The 19,097-nt window shown below is 42.9% G+C and overlaps 1 protein-coding gene across 1 annotated transcript in view; it reads left to right on the forward strand.

Annotated features, from left to right (window-relative positions):
• The window catches only part of LOC138963012 (protein mono-ADP-ribosyltransferase PARP4-like), a 34,864-nt gene extending 16,415 nt beyond the window's left edge, over window positions 1–18,449 (forward strand). The window contains exons 16-29 of the mRNA XM_070334985.1: window positions 807–971; window positions 3,245–3,358; window positions 4,339–4,476; window positions 5,050–5,236; window positions 6,482–6,555; window positions 6,913–7,103; window positions 8,501–8,771; window positions 10,672–10,752; window positions 11,045–11,125; window positions 11,964–12,065; window positions 14,087–14,191; window positions 14,808–15,048; window positions 16,244–16,291; window positions 18,319–18,449. Coding sequence (XP_070191086.1) covers window positions 807–971; window positions 3,245–3,358; window positions 4,339–4,476; window positions 5,050–5,236; window positions 6,482–6,555; window positions 6,913–7,103; window positions 8,501–8,771; window positions 10,672–10,752; window positions 11,045–11,125; window positions 11,964–12,065; window positions 14,087–14,191; window positions 14,808–15,048; window positions 16,244–16,291; window positions 18,319–18,443 — 1,923 coding nt within the window. The 3' untranslated portion in view covers window positions 18,444–18,449. The remainder of the gene's footprint in view (window positions 1–806; window positions 972–3,244; window positions 3,359–4,338; window positions 4,477–5,049; window positions 5,237–6,481; window positions 6,556–6,912; window positions 7,104–8,500; window positions 8,772–10,671; window positions 10,753–11,044; window positions 11,126–11,963; window positions 12,066–14,086; window positions 14,192–14,807; window positions 15,049–16,243; window positions 16,292–18,318) is intronic.
• Window positions 18,450–19,097: the final 648 nt, after the last annotated feature.

A 19,097-nucleotide genomic window follows, 5' to 3' on the forward strand; every position in this document is an offset into this window, starting at 1 on the left:
AAATTGATTGAAATTTTGGCCAAGCAATCTTCGACGAAGGCCGGACTTCAGTATTGCATTTCAGCTTGGTGGCTTAAAAATTAATTAATGACTTTGGTCATTAAGAATCTGAAAATTGTAAAAAAAAACAAATAATTATAAAACGATCCAAATTTACGTTCATCTTATTCTTCATCATTTCCTGATTCCAAAAACATATAAATATGTTATATTTGGATTAAAAACAAGCTCTGAAAATTAAAAATATAAAAATTATGATCAAAATTAAATTTTCGAAATCAATTTAAAAACACTTTCATCTTATTCCTTGTCGGTTCCTGATTCCAAAAACATATAGATATGATATGTTTGGATTAAAAACACGCTCAGAAAGTTAAAACGAAGAGAGGTACAGAAAAGCGTGCTACTACCCCGCTCTTCTTGTCAATTTCACTGCCTTTGCCACAAGCGATGGACTGACGATACTACGAGTATACGGTCTTGCTGAAAAATTGCAGTGCGTTCAGCTTCATTCTGTGAGTTCGACAGCTTGACTAAATGTTGTATTTTCGCCTTACGCGACTTGTTTTTTCTTACAAAATCTCGAACAGAGAAATAGCTAATGATCTAGAATCAAGTCTCAAAAAAAGGAAATAATTCATGGACTGTTTCTTGATTGTTTTCTTCAGATATTTTGTTATTAAGGTTTGTGAATTTAATTCCTTTGTTAAAACTCCCTCTTGTTAAGACCTGACTATCGAAGATTTTCAGTAGTCTTAAAAAAAGGAGTGCGTGTGTGCCAACGTTGACCGTGTGCCTGCTTGCAGGATGTGTTTACGGTGAGCGTGGGCAACCTGCCTCCCAAAGCCACAGTGCTCATCAAGATCACCTACGTGGCCGAGCTGCACGTCGACGCAGAGCTCATCAGTTTCCGCTTGCCTGGGAGCGTGGCGCCATGGAAAGAGGACTCGGCGGCCAATGAAAAGACACAGGTTGGTGACCTTGACCTCTTTGACCTTGACATTATTTTTTCTCTTCTTCGTCTTCGTTCATGGGCTGAAACTTCCACGTTCACTCATGTTTTTGCTCGAGTGGGTTTTTACGTGTATGACTGTTTTTACCCCGCCATTCAGGCAGCCATACGCCGCTTTTCAGGGAATTTGTTCTCTAAAGTTGATTATGTTGGTTTACAAAAAAAGTGTCTGTAGTACAAGATACAAGATACAAGATATTTATTCACCAATTTTGCAAAAGGATTTCATCTTGGCACGGCACGGTAAAAATAAAATAAAAACCAACCAGACACATATGCAGACACACATCACCATGCATGCATACATACGTACATTGCACTGTCATGCACACACAGACACAACTCACACACACACACACACACACACACACACACACACACACAAACAAACCCAACACACACACACACACACACACACACACACAATTATTTACATTCTCACACATAACCAGCCACATATCTACATCACAAATTCACATCGTCGCCTTGTAAACGTAAAAACCATATCAGTTTAAAAGGGGTGCCAGTAATATCAATACAACATTAGTGAATACTAGAACAATACCTAAAATTTATAATCCATTTAAAAGTAAGTAGTACATGTAATTATTATCATTTAGTCAGATCATCACATAAAATTATATAATCATGATCTAGACAGTTTAAAACAACAGTATTAACAGACTATCACAGATCCACTTAAGCACCTGAACTTAGAGTCGCATTGCACAAAACTACTACCATCACAGAACTACTCCAGCACCTAAAAAATAAGGACCATTCCACATTGCACATATTTCCACTATCACAAGTTATGAGAACAGTAATGGAATGCAGTGAAAGGACTAAGTAACAAAAGAACCCCCCCCCCCCCCCCCCCAATCCTATAACTACAGTATATTACAACGTCTTCACTACAGGAGTTGTCAGTACAGCATGGGGGATGAAGCTAGAGCGAAAGCGACTAGTTCTGGCTTTCAAAGCTCTGTAGCGCCTACCAGATGGAAGAGGCTCGAAGAAGTGGTTTGCCGGGTGGGAGGGGTCGCGAACAATCTTTCCTGCTTTTCGACCTGAGCGCAACTCAAAGATAGAGGCAACGGAAGGGAAGTCACAGCCCGCGATTTTGGAGGCTGTCCGCACAATGCTCTCCAGTAGCTGTTTCTCTTTCTCAGTGGTGCTGCCATACCAGACCGTGATAGAAAAACACAGGGTGCTCTCAACGACTGCGCGATAGAACTGCGCCATGATTTGCTGTGACATACGGAACTTGCGCAACTGTCTCAGGAAGTGCAGCCGCTGCTGGCACTTCTTAATGATGGACGTGGTGTTCCCGTCCCATTTCAGGTCTTCAGAGATCAGTGTGCCGAGAAATTTGAATGAAGAGACCTGTTCTACAGCTTCCCCATTTATTTCAAGGGGCAAGATGGGGTCTTTCTTTCGTCGAGGGTCGATAACGACTTCTTTTGTTTTAAGAACGTTTAGCTCGAGATCATTTTCAGAGCACCACTCAACCACTCTTTGAACCTCCCCCCGGTAAGCGTCCTCATTGGAGTCAGAAATCAGGCCTTCAATGGTGGTGTCGTCTGAGAATTTGATTATGTATGTGGATGGGTGAGCGGAGGTGCAGTCGTTGGTGAAAAGGGTGAAGAGTAGAGGGGACAGAACACAGCCCTGCGGGGCACCAGTGTTTAGAGTGAGTGAGGCAGAGAGTGAGTTGTTGAGTCGGACGACCTGAGGACGGTCAAGCAAGAAGTCTAGAAGCCAGTGGCAGAGAGAGAGAGGGACATCGAGACCAATCAGTTTGTGGAGGAGCTTGTGAGGGATGATCGTGTTGAATGCGGAGGAATAATCAATGAACAACATTCTAGCGTAGGTGCGAGGGTTCTCAAGGTGCTGCAAGACAAAATGAAGACCCATGGCGACGGCATCATCGACGGACCTGTTGGCTTGGTAAGCAAACTGGAGTGGGTCAGACAGGTGACCCGTGAAAGCCCGCAGGTGCCGCAGAATCAATGTGTTTTATGTTGTCTGTGGACAGCGACATGTTGTTTCTTTGTGTTTTTTTTTTTTTTTTTTTTTTTTTTTTGGGGGGGGGGGGGGGTGGTGGTGGTGGTGGGATTTATGAGAGTAAAGTCTGTGTGAATGTGTGTCTGTAATTCTGCAGTTAGTTTTTCATAATTGTCTACCCAAAGAGATACGTACTTCTATCTGTTATGCCTTTCTATCACCTAGGACAATCTGGAGACTCACAAAGTGAAGAGTGGACAAACTAGTCTTCAGGTTGCTGTGGAGATGCCCTTTGACATCAAGAGCCTTGAGTGTCCTTCACACCCTGTCAAGGTCAAGGTAACATATATTTATTTAATTTGTTTTGATTTGATAACTTTTTTTTGTTGACTTGGATTAAGTTTGTGTCCCAAGTAATGTTGAATGGAATTAGTACTAATTAGTCTGGTTTGATCAAATAAATATCATCAGGGAAGCAAGGGCTATTTCATCGGAATGATTTTTTAATGACGGTTACTTCTCATTCTAAATTTAGATTTAAGTACTTTAAGAAGAAAAATGCTGTCCTGTAGCTCATTGCTTTGTGTGACTCCCCCCTTTTTAAGACCTAATTTTCGCAGATTTTTGTAGGTCGTAAAAGCCGGGTGCCACTGTAGTGAGGACTGAGGAGGCATTCTGTCATTGCTTTCTTCTTTCTTAAACAACATGTGTACATGCAGATTCACAACCGGCACGGTTGGCCTAGTGGTAAGGCGTCCGCCCCGTGATCGGGAGGTCGTGGGTTCGAACCCCGGCCGGGTCATACCTAAGACTTTAAAATTGGCAATCTAGTGGCTGCTCGGCCTGGCGTCTGGCATTATGGGGTTAGTGCTAGGACTGGTTGGTCCGGTGTCAGAATAATGTGACTGGGTGAGACATGAAGCCTGTGCTGCGACTTGTGTCTTGTGTGTGGCGCACGTTATATGTCAAAGCAGCACCGCCCTGATATGGCCCTTCGTGGTCGGCTGGGCGTTAAGCAAACAAACAAACAAACAAAATGCAGATTCACTGCACTTTGATGTGACATTTCAGCAAACCGCATCCATTGTAATGATGAAAGCTCTTCAGGACTTGGTAGCTTTTCCATCGCTGGATTTGTTTTAGTAATTTGGTTATACAAGTACAGATTCACTGCACTTTGATGTGACATTTCAGCAAACCGCATCCATTGTAATGATGAAAGCTCTTCAGGACTTGGTAGCTTTTCCATCGCTGGATTTGTTTTAGTAATTTGGTTATACAAGTACAGATTCACTGCACAGTTTGATGTCACATTTCAGCAAACAGCATCCAAAGCTGTGGTGGAACTGCGAGATGGCCAGGACATCGGTGACGGATTTCAGCTGCTGATCGGATTGGCCGAGATCCACGTTCCCCGCATGTGGGTGGAGAAAGATCCGAAAATACCAGACCATCAAGTGAGTGGAAGTTTAATAATAATAGAACATCTATATAGTGCTTCTCCACAGCTCGAAGCACCATCCATACAATGGCTCAGGAGGGGGAGGGGGTGAGAGATAATATACAAAGAAGTACAATTTGCAGCAAAGTTGAAGTTTACCACCTGCAGGAGGGAGGGGAGGGGAGGGGAGGGGAGGGCAAGGGGAGGGGGTTGAGCCAGTGTAGCGGTACTCATGCATAGTTAGCTTTAAGATACTCTTAGAATCAGACAGAATTGTCTCACCATAGGACAGCAGAACTTGTCTGTAACGACCACCCAAGGGACTGTGGTTATCGATTTTCTTGTGTGTGTGTGTGTGTGTGTGTGTGTGTGTGTGTGTGTGTGTGTGTGTGTGTGTGTGTGTGTGTGTGTGCGTGTGTGTGTGTGTGTGTGTGTGTGTGCGTGTGTGTGTGTGTGTGTGGGTGGGTGCGTGCGTGCGTGTGTGTGTGTTTGTGTGTGTGTGCCCGCGAGCATGCATGTGCACGTGTATGCATTGGTTTTCAGGCTCTCACGCTGATCTTAACTCAAAGTTTTTCATGTTTTGTTTTAGGCTTGCATGCTGACCTTTTACCCAGAGTTTGAGGTGGGGTCAGAGGCCACGACGGAGGTCATCGTCTTGCTGGACGTGTCCAACTCCATGCAGGGGGCGACGCTGCAGAGTGCAAAGAAAGTTGCGTTACTCACTCTGCTCAACATGGACCCAGCCTGGACCTTTAACGTCGTGCTGTTCGGCACTCGTAAGTCCAGAGTTTCTATGAGAATTATTTGTTAAAACTTTTTGTTTCTTTTTCTTCCTTTTCTTTCTTGTCACATGAAAGTGATAGCGATCGATTTCCTTGCTGCAGGGAATCGACAAAGCTATATTGACTTGGTGAAAACAATGCAGTGCGTTCAATTTCATTCGGTGAGTTCGACAGATTGACTAAATGTAGTAAATTTGCTTTACGCAACTTGTTTTCTGATTTGTTGGCCGCGATTGCCATGAAAGCTCGTGTTTAGCATGAGCAGGTGTTTTTTTTACATTTATGGCAGCATTTCGTCTGCCATTCAGTCTACATTTTTCGGGGATAAATCTTTTGTTTGTGGGTGAGCGTTCATGCAGACGTCCCCATCTTCCTCCTCTCTCCACCTCATCTTTTTCTGACTTAATCTTAACTTTTTCCCTGACTCTTAGTTGCTATGTGAAAAACAAACAATCAAATGAAAACGGGGAAAATGAGGTCAAGAAAGATATAAACCGAAGCTGCATGGCCTCCATGAATACATGACCTATATGAAGCTTAAATATTTAAAAGTTAGATAGAGCACTCATGACCTTCCTGTGGTTTGGGCAAGTGTCCTTCACCCACCATCCAGCAGGATTGGAACCTCTTAGGCCCAAAAAAAAAAAATTTCTGTTTCTGGTAACATGGCTAAAAAAAATAGGGTCGGTAGGTAGGGATTTTTTTATATTTTTTTATAATTTTTTTTTACCCCAAATGTAGACCAATAAAACTAACTTTAAAAATCGCGCAAACAGACTGGATTCACTATACATAGAGACAAGACACTCAACACATTTACAAATCGTCAGCGGACTTTCGTTTTCACACGTTTTTGTTGTTCATTTTCTCACCCAAATTTTTTTGAGTTTGGAAAAAAAAAAGTTTAGGGTCGGCGCCGAAATTTAGGGTCGGTCGGGTGACCAGAAACAGACAATTTTTTTTTTTTTTGCCTTACCTTCCCCATGAAAGGTTGGGTGGGGCACTATTACAGTGGGGCCTGCTTTTTAAGACCCCCAATTTAAGACTTCCTCCATTTTAAGACCCTGTTTTCTCAGATCTTCTGTTCACAACCTCTAATTTTACCCACAATTTAAGACTTCCTCCATTTTAAGACCCTGTTTTCTCACGATTTTTTTTAGGTTTCCTCTGTACTAGGCAAACACATTGCTGTGTGTCTTTGTAACAGCTATATACTGATAAAGCATCTCTGATGTGCAGGTTACACAGAGTTGTTCCCAAGCAGCCAAGTGAGATCTGAGGACAACCTTACCAAGGCTCAAAAGTTCATTCAGGTAATTATCAGCATGATCTGTTGATATATACCTGTATTTGTCAAAAATAAGGGTTGTTTTCACATACCAGAAGAACGACCTTTCAATTACCAGTCCAGTGCAGGTTCTTTTGGTGTGACTATATATTTGCTTATTTTTGATGTGTCATTCGCATGGAAAGCGTTTACACACACAAAAAATTGCCATCTTAAAGCAATGAATGCATGGGCTGCTTTCAAACTTTTAGAATATTGTGACCACATACTAAAGTTACTCAAAGTGCACTTTCAGAGAATTTCAAGAACTTGTTCAAAAGTTGTGCAACATTCATTCATGAAGATGGTCTTGGTTCCTCGTTAACCATTTTTACCTGTGCAGATGGCGCCAGCAGACATGGGGAACACAGAGGTGTTTCGTCCCCTGCACGCATACTTCTTGCTGCCCCCAGCAGAGGGTGCCACGAGAAACGTTCTCCTCGTGTCGGACGGCCACCTGAACAACGAGACGTCTGTGCTGACTGATGCCAGGAAGAACAATCAGCACACTCGCGTCTTCACTTTTGGAGTCAGGTTAGTGACGTTTGAGCGTGTTTTTTTGCATCTTTTCAATTTTGGGATTTTTTTCTCTCATTTCTTTAAAATTAAAGCATGCCTTATACTTGCTTCTTGAACTATCAGTACAGTTGTGACTTCAATTTATAGGCATCAGGTTAGTGTTTGACCGCTTTTTTGTATCTTTTGTATATTTGTTTTCTCTCTCTCATACACCTTTAACATTAAATGCCGTCATTCCATTCTTTCCATAAGCTTACCATCCCAAAGAAGGCAGTAACGTGCCGAAATATTGATTAGAGATATGAACATACCTAACCTGGTTACTGGTGTGTTTTCTTTTTATTTAAATCTTTAACATTGAAGTATCAATCAATCAATCAATGACGCTTATATCGCGCATATTCCGTGGGTACAGTTCTAGGCGCTCTGCAGTGATGCCGTGTTAGATGAAATTATATACGGCCAGTAGATTGCAGCCATTTCGGCGCATATTTACCTTTCACGGCCTATTATTCCAAGTCACACGGGTATAGGTAGACAATTATTAACTGTGCCTAAGCAATTTTTGCCAGGAAAGACCCTTTTGTCAATCGTGGGATCTTTAACGTGCACACCCAATGTAGTGTACACGGGGGGGAGTTCGGACACCGAAGAGAGTCTGCACACAAATTTGACTCTGAAATAAATTTCCGCCGAACCTGGGATCGAACTCACGCTGACAGCGGCCAACTGAATACAAATCCAGCGCGCTACCAACTGAGCTATATCCCCGCCCCAAGTATGCATTATACTTGCTTCTTGACGCCAGAAGGAACTTTCAGCACACCTGTGTCTTTACTTTTGGAGTCATGTTGAGCTATTGTTCCCATTTTCACACACATTCTTTTTCTTCTTCAGCGTTCCAGAATTTTCTGGTTACGTGTAAGCTTGTTTGCCCATTTGGGTTCCCCAAACTATACTCTGAGAGCATAGTCAGCTTCACTCTGCTTTCGTGGAGTAGGCATGCTGGGTATTTTCGTGTTTCCATAACCCACCGAACTCTGACATGGATTACAGGATCTTTTCTGTGCGCACTTGGTCTTGTGCTTGCATGTACACATAAAGGGGGTAAAGTCACTAGCAGGTCTGCACATAAGTTGACCTGGGAGATCGGAAAAATCTCCACTCTTAACCCACCAGGCGACAGCGACCGGGATTCGAACTCACGACCTCCCGATTAGAAGGCTGACGTCTTACCACCCGGTCACTGCGCCCGTCACACATTCAAACCCACATGCCTGCGCGCGCACACTCTTTTTCTCTCTCTCCATATCTCTCTCTTTCTCTCTCTCTCCCTCTTTCTCCCTCTCGCACCCTTTCTCTCGCCTCTCAAAGTGCACCTGTAACAGCACACCAATGTCTGTCTGTTCTAGCTCTACTTGCAACGTCTACACGCTGAAAGCACTCGCTCGTGTCTCTGCCGGATCGTTTGAATTCTTTGACGCCAAGGTCAAGTCCAAATGGGAGGAGAAGGTCAAACGTCAGTTGGGGAAAGCCAGTGAACCAGGACTGACGTCTGTCGCGGTGGAGTGGCGACAGTATGACGACAATGCTACCCCACCCGTGCAAGCCCCACGATGCATCACTGCCTTGTTCAACGGCACACGACAGGTCATCTATGGTTTTGTGCCAAACTGCACCATGGTATGTATTTTGTCAGTAGTTCAGGAATCCAAACTGCACCATGGTAGGTATTTTGTCAGTAGTTCAGGAATCCAAACTGCACCATGGTAGGTATTTTGTCAGTAGTTCAGGAATCCAAACTGCACCATGGTATGTATTTTGTCAGTAGTTCAGGAATCCAAAAACAGATAGACTGCCAGACCTGTTTACCCTTACGATTTTGGCGTAATTTATTACGATTTTCTGCAAAAAATACGCCATTCCGCTATCTGTGTCAAGACTACGATTTTCATAAATAAATAAAAAGTTTAAAAAAAAAAAAAAAATTTAAATTAATTTGGCATTGTTTTTTTTTCAATGGCAAAATGGGGTGAAAAAGCACAGGACTGACCAGAGATCATGTCTGTCTGATGAGACGCTGGAGAGCCTTCTAGTGGTGAAGTCTCGCCCTCACTCATTCGGCAAGCGCAAGTACAGTAGAGAAGCGCTTGACACACTGAAAGAGGCCTACTACGAGCAAAAGAAAAAGAATCAGTGATGCATGTGCTTTTGATGTGATCTTCTTTGAAATTATGATGACTACAAAAGCTGACTGATGTGTTTTGTTTGTGAATGATGGATATATGTGCATGATTGCGTTTCGCAGACACAGTTGTCCTGTGCGTTGTAATTGGCGACGAATGCTGGATGATTACTATTTTTGTGCCAGGATTACTATTTTTGGGCCTGAGCATTACTCCAAAACACTTATGGGGGTAAACAGGTCTGGACTGCTAACGTTCCAAAATTCAGAATAAAAAACAAGAATTATTCGTTATCGGAACGTTTAATTATTGACAAAACAAAACGTTTCATTCATTACCTCGCCGGCATCTTGCAAGCGAGTTTCACCCCACGATTTAAAGATAAGTTCATTATTTGTATCATTTGAATATCACTTGAACTTTTTTGTTGGTGTCAATAATTAAACATCCCTGCAGTCCGGACTGACGATCTAACAGCGAATGACAAGAAGAAGATTAATTAAACATTTATTGATTTAGAACAAACATTTTATGCAAAATCTGTACCGTATTTGACGGATTACAAGACGCACCGTTTTATTAGCCGCACCCCCGACTTTAAAAAAAAAATTGGGACGAGCCACGTATAGGCCGCGTCATATATATTAGCCGCCGTTGAAAAAAATATAATCAGATCGTGTCAATCAATCAAAACAACCAGGCAAACGAAAGTACGGTATTTTGCGAAATCAGCTCCGAGAATAAACAAGTGAATCAAAGAAGAAAAGTGATAAAGTTTGAAGAAAAATATCACACACACAATTTGTAACCAACACACACATGCAGTTCCGCCCGGAATAAGCTTTTTTGGGATGATTTACGACTTTAGCACACATTAGGAGCAGACGAAAACACAACATGGCGGCTCTCGCTCCTCCAACTATCGCGAGACACAAAAAACCGAAATCTTGCGCGCGCGAGATCCTGATACATCCGGTGTTTCTCTGTACGCTATCTTGTCACGACGACTTGTTGACAAATGAAGATTCGCGAAAGAAAGAGAAAAGCGCCGAGTCTTGAGTAGAGAGCTAATAAAGTACCGGTAATCGCTAATCGAGTGAAATGAAAATCCGCGGCGACTTCCATTAGTGAATGCTATTCAAGTTTAGGTAACGTTTTAGCCGCATCTTTTTATAAGCCGCAATGCGATTTAAAAAAAAAAAAGTCGCGGCTTGTAGTCCGTCAAATACGGTACATGAAAGCTCATCTTAGGTATTATTTACATATTATGCAACATTTTACAAAGATGAATTGATAAGCACCAGAGATACAGCTTTGAATTTGTTTACGCAATGTGTGCATTCTACACACTGCAACTTTGACCTGAAATAGGTCAACTTTTGTGTGCTGTGTTTCAGGCATTCTTATCCGCAGTTGTCGGAGGTCAGGAAGTGTCGACGGTGGTGTCCACGTCTGATCTGGCCATTACCACTGGACAGGTCAGCTTCAGTGCGTGTGTTAGTGTGTGTGAGTGCATGCGTGCGTGCATGTGTGCATGTGTGTGTGTGTATGTGTGTGTGTGTGTGTGTGTGTGCGTGCGTGCTTGCGTGTGTGTGTGTGTGTGTGTGTGTGCGTGCGTGCTTGCATGTGTGTGTTTGTGTGTGTGTGTGCGTACTTATGTGCCTGTGTGTTTGTCTCTGTATCAGAGAGAGAGAGAAGGAGAGAGAGACTAGTAAGTGTGAATATATGTTTTTTTCTCTTACATTTACAGTCTTTTTTGTGCAAATGCAGATTGTTCACCGCTTGACGGCACGAGCAATCATTCAAGACTGGGAGGCCGGGCTTCTCTCGGACGATCGCACTCATCATGAGGTAACTACGGTTTTCTGCTCTGTCCTGCGGAAATGTTTGCTTATGTGTACAGTATGTCCTTCTCATGAAATCCGTTTAGCCCGCTTTCTGAAAGCCGTATTCCAATTGTTGGGGCTGCATGCTGGGAGTTTGGATGTTTCTAAGACCCACAAAAATCTGACATAAATTACATGATCCTTTTTTGTGTGTACTAGTCTTGTGCTTGCATGCACACTCTAAGGAGGAAAAGGCACTAGCAGGTCAGCACATTAGTTGACCTGGGAGACTGGATAAATCTCGACCCACCAGGAGCAAGCTGGATTCAAACCCTAAAACGACGGGCACAGTGGCCTAGTGGATAAGACATCGGCCTCCTAATGGGAAGGTCGTGAGTTCAAATCCCAGCCGCGGCAGCCTTGTGGGTTAAGTCTGGAGATTTGTCTGATCTCCCAGGTCGACTTAAGTGCAGACCTGCTAGTGGCTTATCCCCCTTCGTGTGTACACGCAAGCACAAGACCAAGTGCGGACAGCAAAGATCCTGTAACCCATGTCAGAGTTCGGTGGGTTATAGGAAAACGAAAATACCAAGCATGTTTCCCCTGAAAGCGGCGTATGGCTGCCTGAATGACAAGGTAAAAATGGTCATACACGTAACAACCCACTCATGCGAAAACATGAGTGAACGTGCAAGTTTAGCCCATGAACAAAAAAGAAGAAGAGAAAACCCCAAAACCTTCTACTCGAAAGGTTGACGTCCTAGCCGCTAGGCTACACGCCAGTCTGGAGTATGTTATGATATTAGCCATTTTGGCTGCATGTTAACATAAATAATGACATACTGACTTTTTTTTGTTTACAGATTGCAAAAATGAACGAGAAACAGGATGTGATTGAGCTCAGCAAGCAATATTCCATCGTGACCCCGTTCACTTCCTTTGTCGCCATCGAGAAACGAGACAAGGTGTGTTGCTTGGTCATTGTTTTTAACCATGGGAAAGTGACATCACATACTGAAAGAACAATGAAAACTTGAGATGAATTGAGACAAACCTCACACCAAGTTAAATTTGTTCAATACAAATACATGTGCTATGCTCCTGAAACAGAAACAAACAACAAACAAAGGAACAAACATCAGCAATAAAACAGAAAAAGAAGAACTCAAACAAGATAACAATAAAAAATTTACTCACCTGCAGATACAAACACGGAACAAAAATAGGACCGGTTTTAATGGAAGTCTTTGTTAGCCAAGAAATGATGGAAATTGACGTAAAAAGGATCGAGAGTTGACAGAGAGTAAGAAGAAAATAAGTTAAGAAGATGACATTACACTAAAAAAGAAGGTCTAAGGAACTAAGTACCGCTAACAATTTATTTTCTTTATTCTCTCTCTTTATCACCTTCTTTTTACTTATTTTTTTCTTCCAAAGACAAAGACTCCCCTCAAAACGGCTCCTATTTTTTTCTTCCAAAGACAAAGACTCCCCTCAAAACGGCTCCTATTTTTTTCTTCCAAAGATGAAGACTCCCCTCAAAACAGCTCCTATTTTTTCTCCCAAAGACAAAGACTCCCCTCAAAACGGCTCCTGATTTTTTCTCCCAAAGACAAAAACTCCCCTCAAAACGGCTCCTAATTTTTTCTCCCAAAGACAAAGACTCCCTTCAAAACGGCTCCTATTTTTTCTCCCAAAGACAAAGACTCCCCTCAAAACGGCTCCTGATTTTTTCTCCCAAAGACAAAAACTCCCCTCAAAACGGCTCCTAATTTTTTCTCCCAAAGACAGACTCCCCTCAAAACGGCTCCTATTTTTTTCTTCCAAAGACAGACTCCCCTCAAAACGGCTCCTATTTTTTTCTTCCAAAGACAAAGACTCCCCTCAAAACGGCTCCTATTTTTTCTCCCAAAGACAAAGACTCCCCTCAAAACGGCTCCTATTTTTTTTCTTCCATGTTGTATCTGATGAGTTCATTTTCATTGTCATCTTGTTTTAGAAAAAGAAGTTAACCCTTACACTGGTGCAATTCTGTAACACATGTTACATAGCCACTGGTGAATTAACAGAGAGAAAAATAAAGAAAAACGGTCATGTAGGTTTTCGCATCCATGGGAGGTAATCGAAACCGACCAAACAGACTGAGCCAGTAGCGCGACATATGTCGTGACAACCAGGTGACAGTATACGTAAAGTAGGTCGACATATGTCGTGACAACCAGGTGACAGTATACGTAAAGTAGGTCGACATATGTCGTGACAACCAGGTGACAGTATACGTAAAGTAGGTCGACATATGTCGTGACAACCACGTGACAGTATACGTAAAGTAGGTCGACATATGTCGTGACAACCAGCCTCAGGGTTAAGAAGAAGAAAAAGACTTCCACTCCAAAATACAGTCGAATCCCCCGACCTTCATTTTTGGCTCACGTAAGTGTAACCTTTGCGACGCTAACTTTTGTCTGTCTGTGCGTGCGTGTGTGTGTGTGTGTGTGTGTGATAGAAACTTTAACATTTCCGAGTCTATGGATAAAGCTCGCATAAGAAGATTACGTCTCGGTCAAAAGTGTTTGACGTGTGTGATAGAAACTTTAACATTTGAAGACGTCACATTATGACGTAAGAGGGTTAGACGTCACGCGAAGGAATTACTGAAAGTCTCGGTCATTGTTATTGTGAGCGGGCCGAGACTAGTTGGCAGATCTAGTGTCTCGCTTTCTTGCACAGTTTCACCTATGCTTACTGTGTGTGTGTGTTTGTATGTGTGACGGAGTGATTGAGTTTGTGTTACTGTTTGTCGATTTCTTACGTGAGCCTTGAAGGCTTCGCCTCTTGTTCAGATTAAGTTTTCCCCCATTTTAAGACTCTCTCCTTTATAAGACCTGATTTTCTCAGATTTTTTAAGGTCTTAAAATGGGGGTTCGACTGTACCCCAAAAGTCTGACTGACGCTTGAGTTGTGAAGTTGTTGTCTCTCTAAACAGGATGAAGACATGAGCCAGAGGAAGGGACCCTCCATCGCTGAACTGGTGAAGGCAGAGGCCGTTGACATTCTGGACTACATCGGTTGGTCTGCACAGGATAAAGAGGTGTGGAAACTGGCAGCATTGATTTGAATTTGAAAGAATGTGTTGATGGTCTGTCAAGGGGTGAGAGGTTAAGGCAGTGGGTGGCAGGGCGGGATTGGCGTGTAAGGGGATAGAGAGAGAGAGAGAGAGAGAGAGAGAGAGAGAGAGAGAGAGACAAAAATGTCTCTGTGCTAGTGTGTTTGAATATGTTTTGGTGTGCATGTTTGCGTGAGGGAGAGACAGAGACAAAGACTGGGGCGGGAGGGAGAGAGACACAGAGAGAGACAGAGAGAGAGAGAGAGAGATAGACTGGGGCGGGAGGGAGAGAGACTGAGAGAGAGATGTTGAAGTCTGGGATAGACACAGAAAATGAGAAGCAGAACTAACAAAAGCACATTAGAAAGACATGAGGAGGTGGCATATATATACATTCTTAAGAAGCAGAAATGAGAAATCTTGATTATGTTACTGGGTGGAAGCCAGCTGAGGTGGAAATCACAAACAAGTTTTGGAAGTGGGGGTTGTTGAAGAGGGGGGGGGGGGGGTCCAGTTTCAGCTTTGTACACCCCAGTCCAATGCCGAGGTCAGTATATATATATACATTCAAATCACACAGTCACTCTACTTCACCTTTCAGCAAGAAGAGCCTAAAGTCAGCCTATTTGTGAAGACACTGACGGGGAAAACTGTGACGCTGAACTCTGCAGTAAGTCAGACGGTGGCCGAGCTAAAGCACCAGATCCAGGACAAGGAGGGCATCCCTCCCGATCAGCAGCGTATCGTCTTTGCGGGAAAGCAGCTGGACGATGATGAGCTATTGTTGTCAGACTACAACATCACTGATGAAAGCGATCTGCACCTGGTTCTGAGACTGAGGGGTGAGTTTGGTGAATGTACAAATGTTTTTTTTTCTGGGGTTGTGTGGGCGCGGTTGGGGGGAGGAGGTTTGGGAGCATGAAGAGGGTGGGAGGAGGTTTGGGAGCATGAAGAGGGTGGGAGGAGGTTTGGGAGCATGAAGAGGGTGGGAGGAGGTTTGGGAGCATGAAGAGGGTGGGAGGAGGTTTGGGAGCATGAAGAGGGTGGGAGGAGGTTTGGGAGCATGAAGAGGGTGGGAGGAGGTTTGGGAGCATGAAGAGGGTGGGAGGAGGTTTGGGAGCATGAAGAGGGTGGGAGGAGGTTTGGGAGCATGAAGAGGGTGGGAGGAGGTTTGGGAGCATGAAGAGGGTGGGAGGAGGTTTGGGAGCATGAAGAGGGTGGGAGGAGGTTTGGGAGCATGAAGAGGGTGTTTGGGTGTTGTTTTTCTTGTGAGGAGGGGAAGGGAACATAAATTTGGCATGCAAGTGTGGGTGATGGGGGTTGGGTCATGGTGGTGGTGGTGGGGGGGGGGGGGGGGGGGCAAACAAACAAAACAGAAAGACAAAAACAAAAGCACTTGTTTGAGGGATATTGAAGCTTTCAATGGATCTAACTCTATTTCTCCCAAATGTCAAACGTTGAAGGGCATGCTTCTCCTTTCCAATCCTTCGGAGAATTCAAGGGGAACCAATTGTTGTCTCCTGTTGTCTTCCTTTGTTTTATCTGACGAGCCCACGTTACCCTTAATCTCTTATTCCCCTTCCCTTCCCCATTTTCTTCTTCTTTTGTCATGCCCACCCCCATCCTGCCACTATAAATTATTAAACATGGAATTTGTCATGCCCACCCCCACCCTGCCACTATATTAAACATGGAATTTGTCATGCCCACCCCCACCCTGCCACTATATTAAACATGGAATTTGTCATGCCCACCCCCACCCTGCCACTATATTAAACATGGAATTTGTCATGCCCACCCCCATCCTGCCACTATATTAAACATGGAATTTGTCATGCCCACCCCCACCCTGCCACTATAATAAACATGGAATTTGTCATGCCCACCCCCACCCTGCCACTATATTAAACATGGAATTTGATTCTTTCTACAGAATTGACAAACCTTGAAGCATATATACCCACTACTGCTCCAACAAACTTGGCCTCTAGATCTGTTGGTGTTGTACTGTTCAACAATTGTCTGTGTTCTTTTCAGGCGGTCCATCAACTGAGGTCGAAAAGGCAATGTCAAGCCGATCTAGGGGTAAGTTAACTTGGGGAAGGATTGCTTGTGAGTGAATGAGCAAGCAAGCATAAAGCCTATCACTGTTTATTCTTCTACTTTTTATACGTTTGTGGACTGCGATTTCCACATAACCATGTGTTTTGCATAATTGTGGTGTTTGACCTTATGGCTGTTTTTTTCTCACCATGTAGGCTGTCATACTACATATTTGGGGATGCATGCTGGATTTTTGTGTTTCTATAAGCCATTGAACTCTGACGTGGATGAGAGGATCTTTGCCATGCCTATTTGGTCTTGTGTGCTAATGTGTATTCACAAAGGGGTTAAGGCACTATAGCTTTTTATATTTAGTCAAGTTTTGACTAAATATTTTAACATCGAGGGGGAATCGAAACGAGGGTCGTGGTGTATGTGCGTGTGTCTGTGTGTCTGTGTGTGTGTGTGTGTAGAGCGATTCAGACTAAACTACTGGACCGATCTTTATGAAATTTGACATGAGAGTTCCTGGGTATGAAATCCCCGAACGTTTTTTTCATTTTTTTGATAAATGTCTTTGATGACGTCATATCCGGCTTTTCGTGAAAGTTGAGGCGGCACTGTCACGCCCTCATTTTTCAACCAAATTGGTTGAAATTTTGGTCAAGTAATCTTCGACGAAGCCCGGACTTCGGTATTGCATTTCAGCTTGGTGGCTTAAAAATTAATTGATGACTTTGGTCATTAAAAATCTGAAAATTGTAAAAAAAAATAAAAATTTATAAAACGATCCAAATTTACGTTTATCTTATTTTCCATCATTTGCTGATTCCAAAAACATATAAATATGTTATATTCGGATTAAAAACAAGCTCTGAAAATTAAATATATAAAAATTATTATCAAAATTAAATTGTCCTAATCAATTTAAAAACACTTTCATCTTATTCCTTGTCGGTTCCTGATTCCAAAAACATATAGATATGATATGTTTGGATTAAAAACACGCTCATAAAGTTAAAACAAAGAGAGGTACAGAAAAGCGTGCTATCCTTCTTAGCGCAACTACTACCCCGCTCTTCTTGTCAATTTCACTGCCATTGCCATGAGCGGTGGACTGACGATGCTACGAGTATACGGTCTTGCTGAAAAATGGCATTGCGTTCAGTTTCATCCTGTGAGTTTGACAGCTACTTGACTAAATATTGTATTTTCGCCTTACGCGACTTGTTCTTCTTCTTGGCGTTCGCAGAGGTTACACGATCAGTCCGGCACTGGTGATAAATGTTGTCGTTTTCTCTAACTCCTGTCGACTGCCATATAGTTTGGTCTGCAAGGGAGTTGGTGACGGCCACACTTCTTTTCGTTCCTCATCTAGTAAGAGACATCGCTGTAAGATGTGTTCCGCTGTTTGGTCTTCTAGGCACTATAGCTAGCTCATAAGTTGACCTGGACGATGGAAACAATCTCACCATGTGCAGCCAGGATTCAGACCTCAAACTTTCGAAGGCCCGCATATTAACCACCAGGCTATTTTGCCCATTAAATCACTATTCAAGACACTACCTAGTCAAACTACCCCCCTACTTTTACCTCCCCTGCAGAACAGCATATTTCCTTTCCTGATTAGTCATCACAAGCAAGTAAAAGTAGATAAATTAATTAACAGATACTTTCATCCGCAATTTTTTTATTTTCTGCACCTGATCACTTAGCATATTTTAAAATGCATAAGTTAAAGGGTCATTTCTGAGGTAATTTCAATTCATTATCCCCCTAAAATTGTTGAATTTTGTATTCCCTTGTGTTCCACGTTTTCATTGTTCTTGGTTTGTTGTTTATTTTGTACTTGTTGTTGCCATTAATTGTTCTTGTTGCTGGTTACTTGCTTATAAATACTAAAATCTTTCCAATGTGTTTTTTTTTCTCTCTTTTTTTTCTTCTTTCCTATTGCCTGTAGGAGACCCCTTGAGAAATATCGTTTTTAGGTTCTGCTTTTCTTTTTTTCTCTGCGAAATGCTCTATTTTGTCGCACTTTTGAGCTGAGATGGATTTGGATTTTGTTGAAGGTCGAACCAACCAGACTGCTCGTATGTCTACTGGCGGAAAGGCCCCCGCGCGAATGCAAATGGCAAAGCAAATGCAAATGCCAATGCAAATGCAAATGGCAATGCCTGGAATGATGGGAGGTTAGTGTGTGTGTGTGTGTGTGTGTGTGTGTGTGTGTGTGTGTGTGTGTGTGTGTGTGTGTGTGCGTGCGTGCGAGCTCGTGTATGTGTGTGTGTGTGTCTCGGTGTGTGTGAGTGTGTGTGTGAGTGTATGTGTGTGTGCGTGCGTTCGTGTGTGTGTGTGTGTGTGTGTGTGTGTGTGTGTGTGTGTGTAGACATGCCCATCCTCTCTTATGTAACCCAGACAAGATTTTGCAAAAGGAACGACATTTTATCTGAGTTGATCTGGCTGAGCCACCTGTTATTTGAGGCATTGGTAATTTATTACTCACAGATAAAACAGACAGAATACAAACAGTGCTTGAACACACATTGTCATAATTATCTCATGATAAACATACAGGCCTCCACCTTGATCCTTGCTCCTTCTTCGTTCTTTCCTCCTTACTTTGTCTTGTCTTTTTTTGGTCTTCTTCTTCTTCATTTTGCGGCAATAGACATTTTTCGGAAATAACTCGGTCAGAATTTTTAAGAGTTGTGGCAGAGTAAGAGCCCCGTTTACTGTTGGAAGCTTTTCAAAATGTGACGAAGTAACCAGCACACTGATGTCCGCCTGTAACCAGCCATTGTCATGAACAACTAACTCAGATATGTGCGTTATGCAGTGTGCGCTCAATATC

This window comes from Littorina saxatilis, linkage group LG3 (assembly GCF_037325665.1).
Source record: "Littorina saxatilis isolate snail1 linkage group LG3, US_GU_Lsax_2.0, whole genome shotgun sequence".
Taxonomy (NCBI): Eukaryota; Metazoa; Mollusca; class Gastropoda; order Littorinimorpha; family Littorinidae; genus Littorina; species Littorina saxatilis.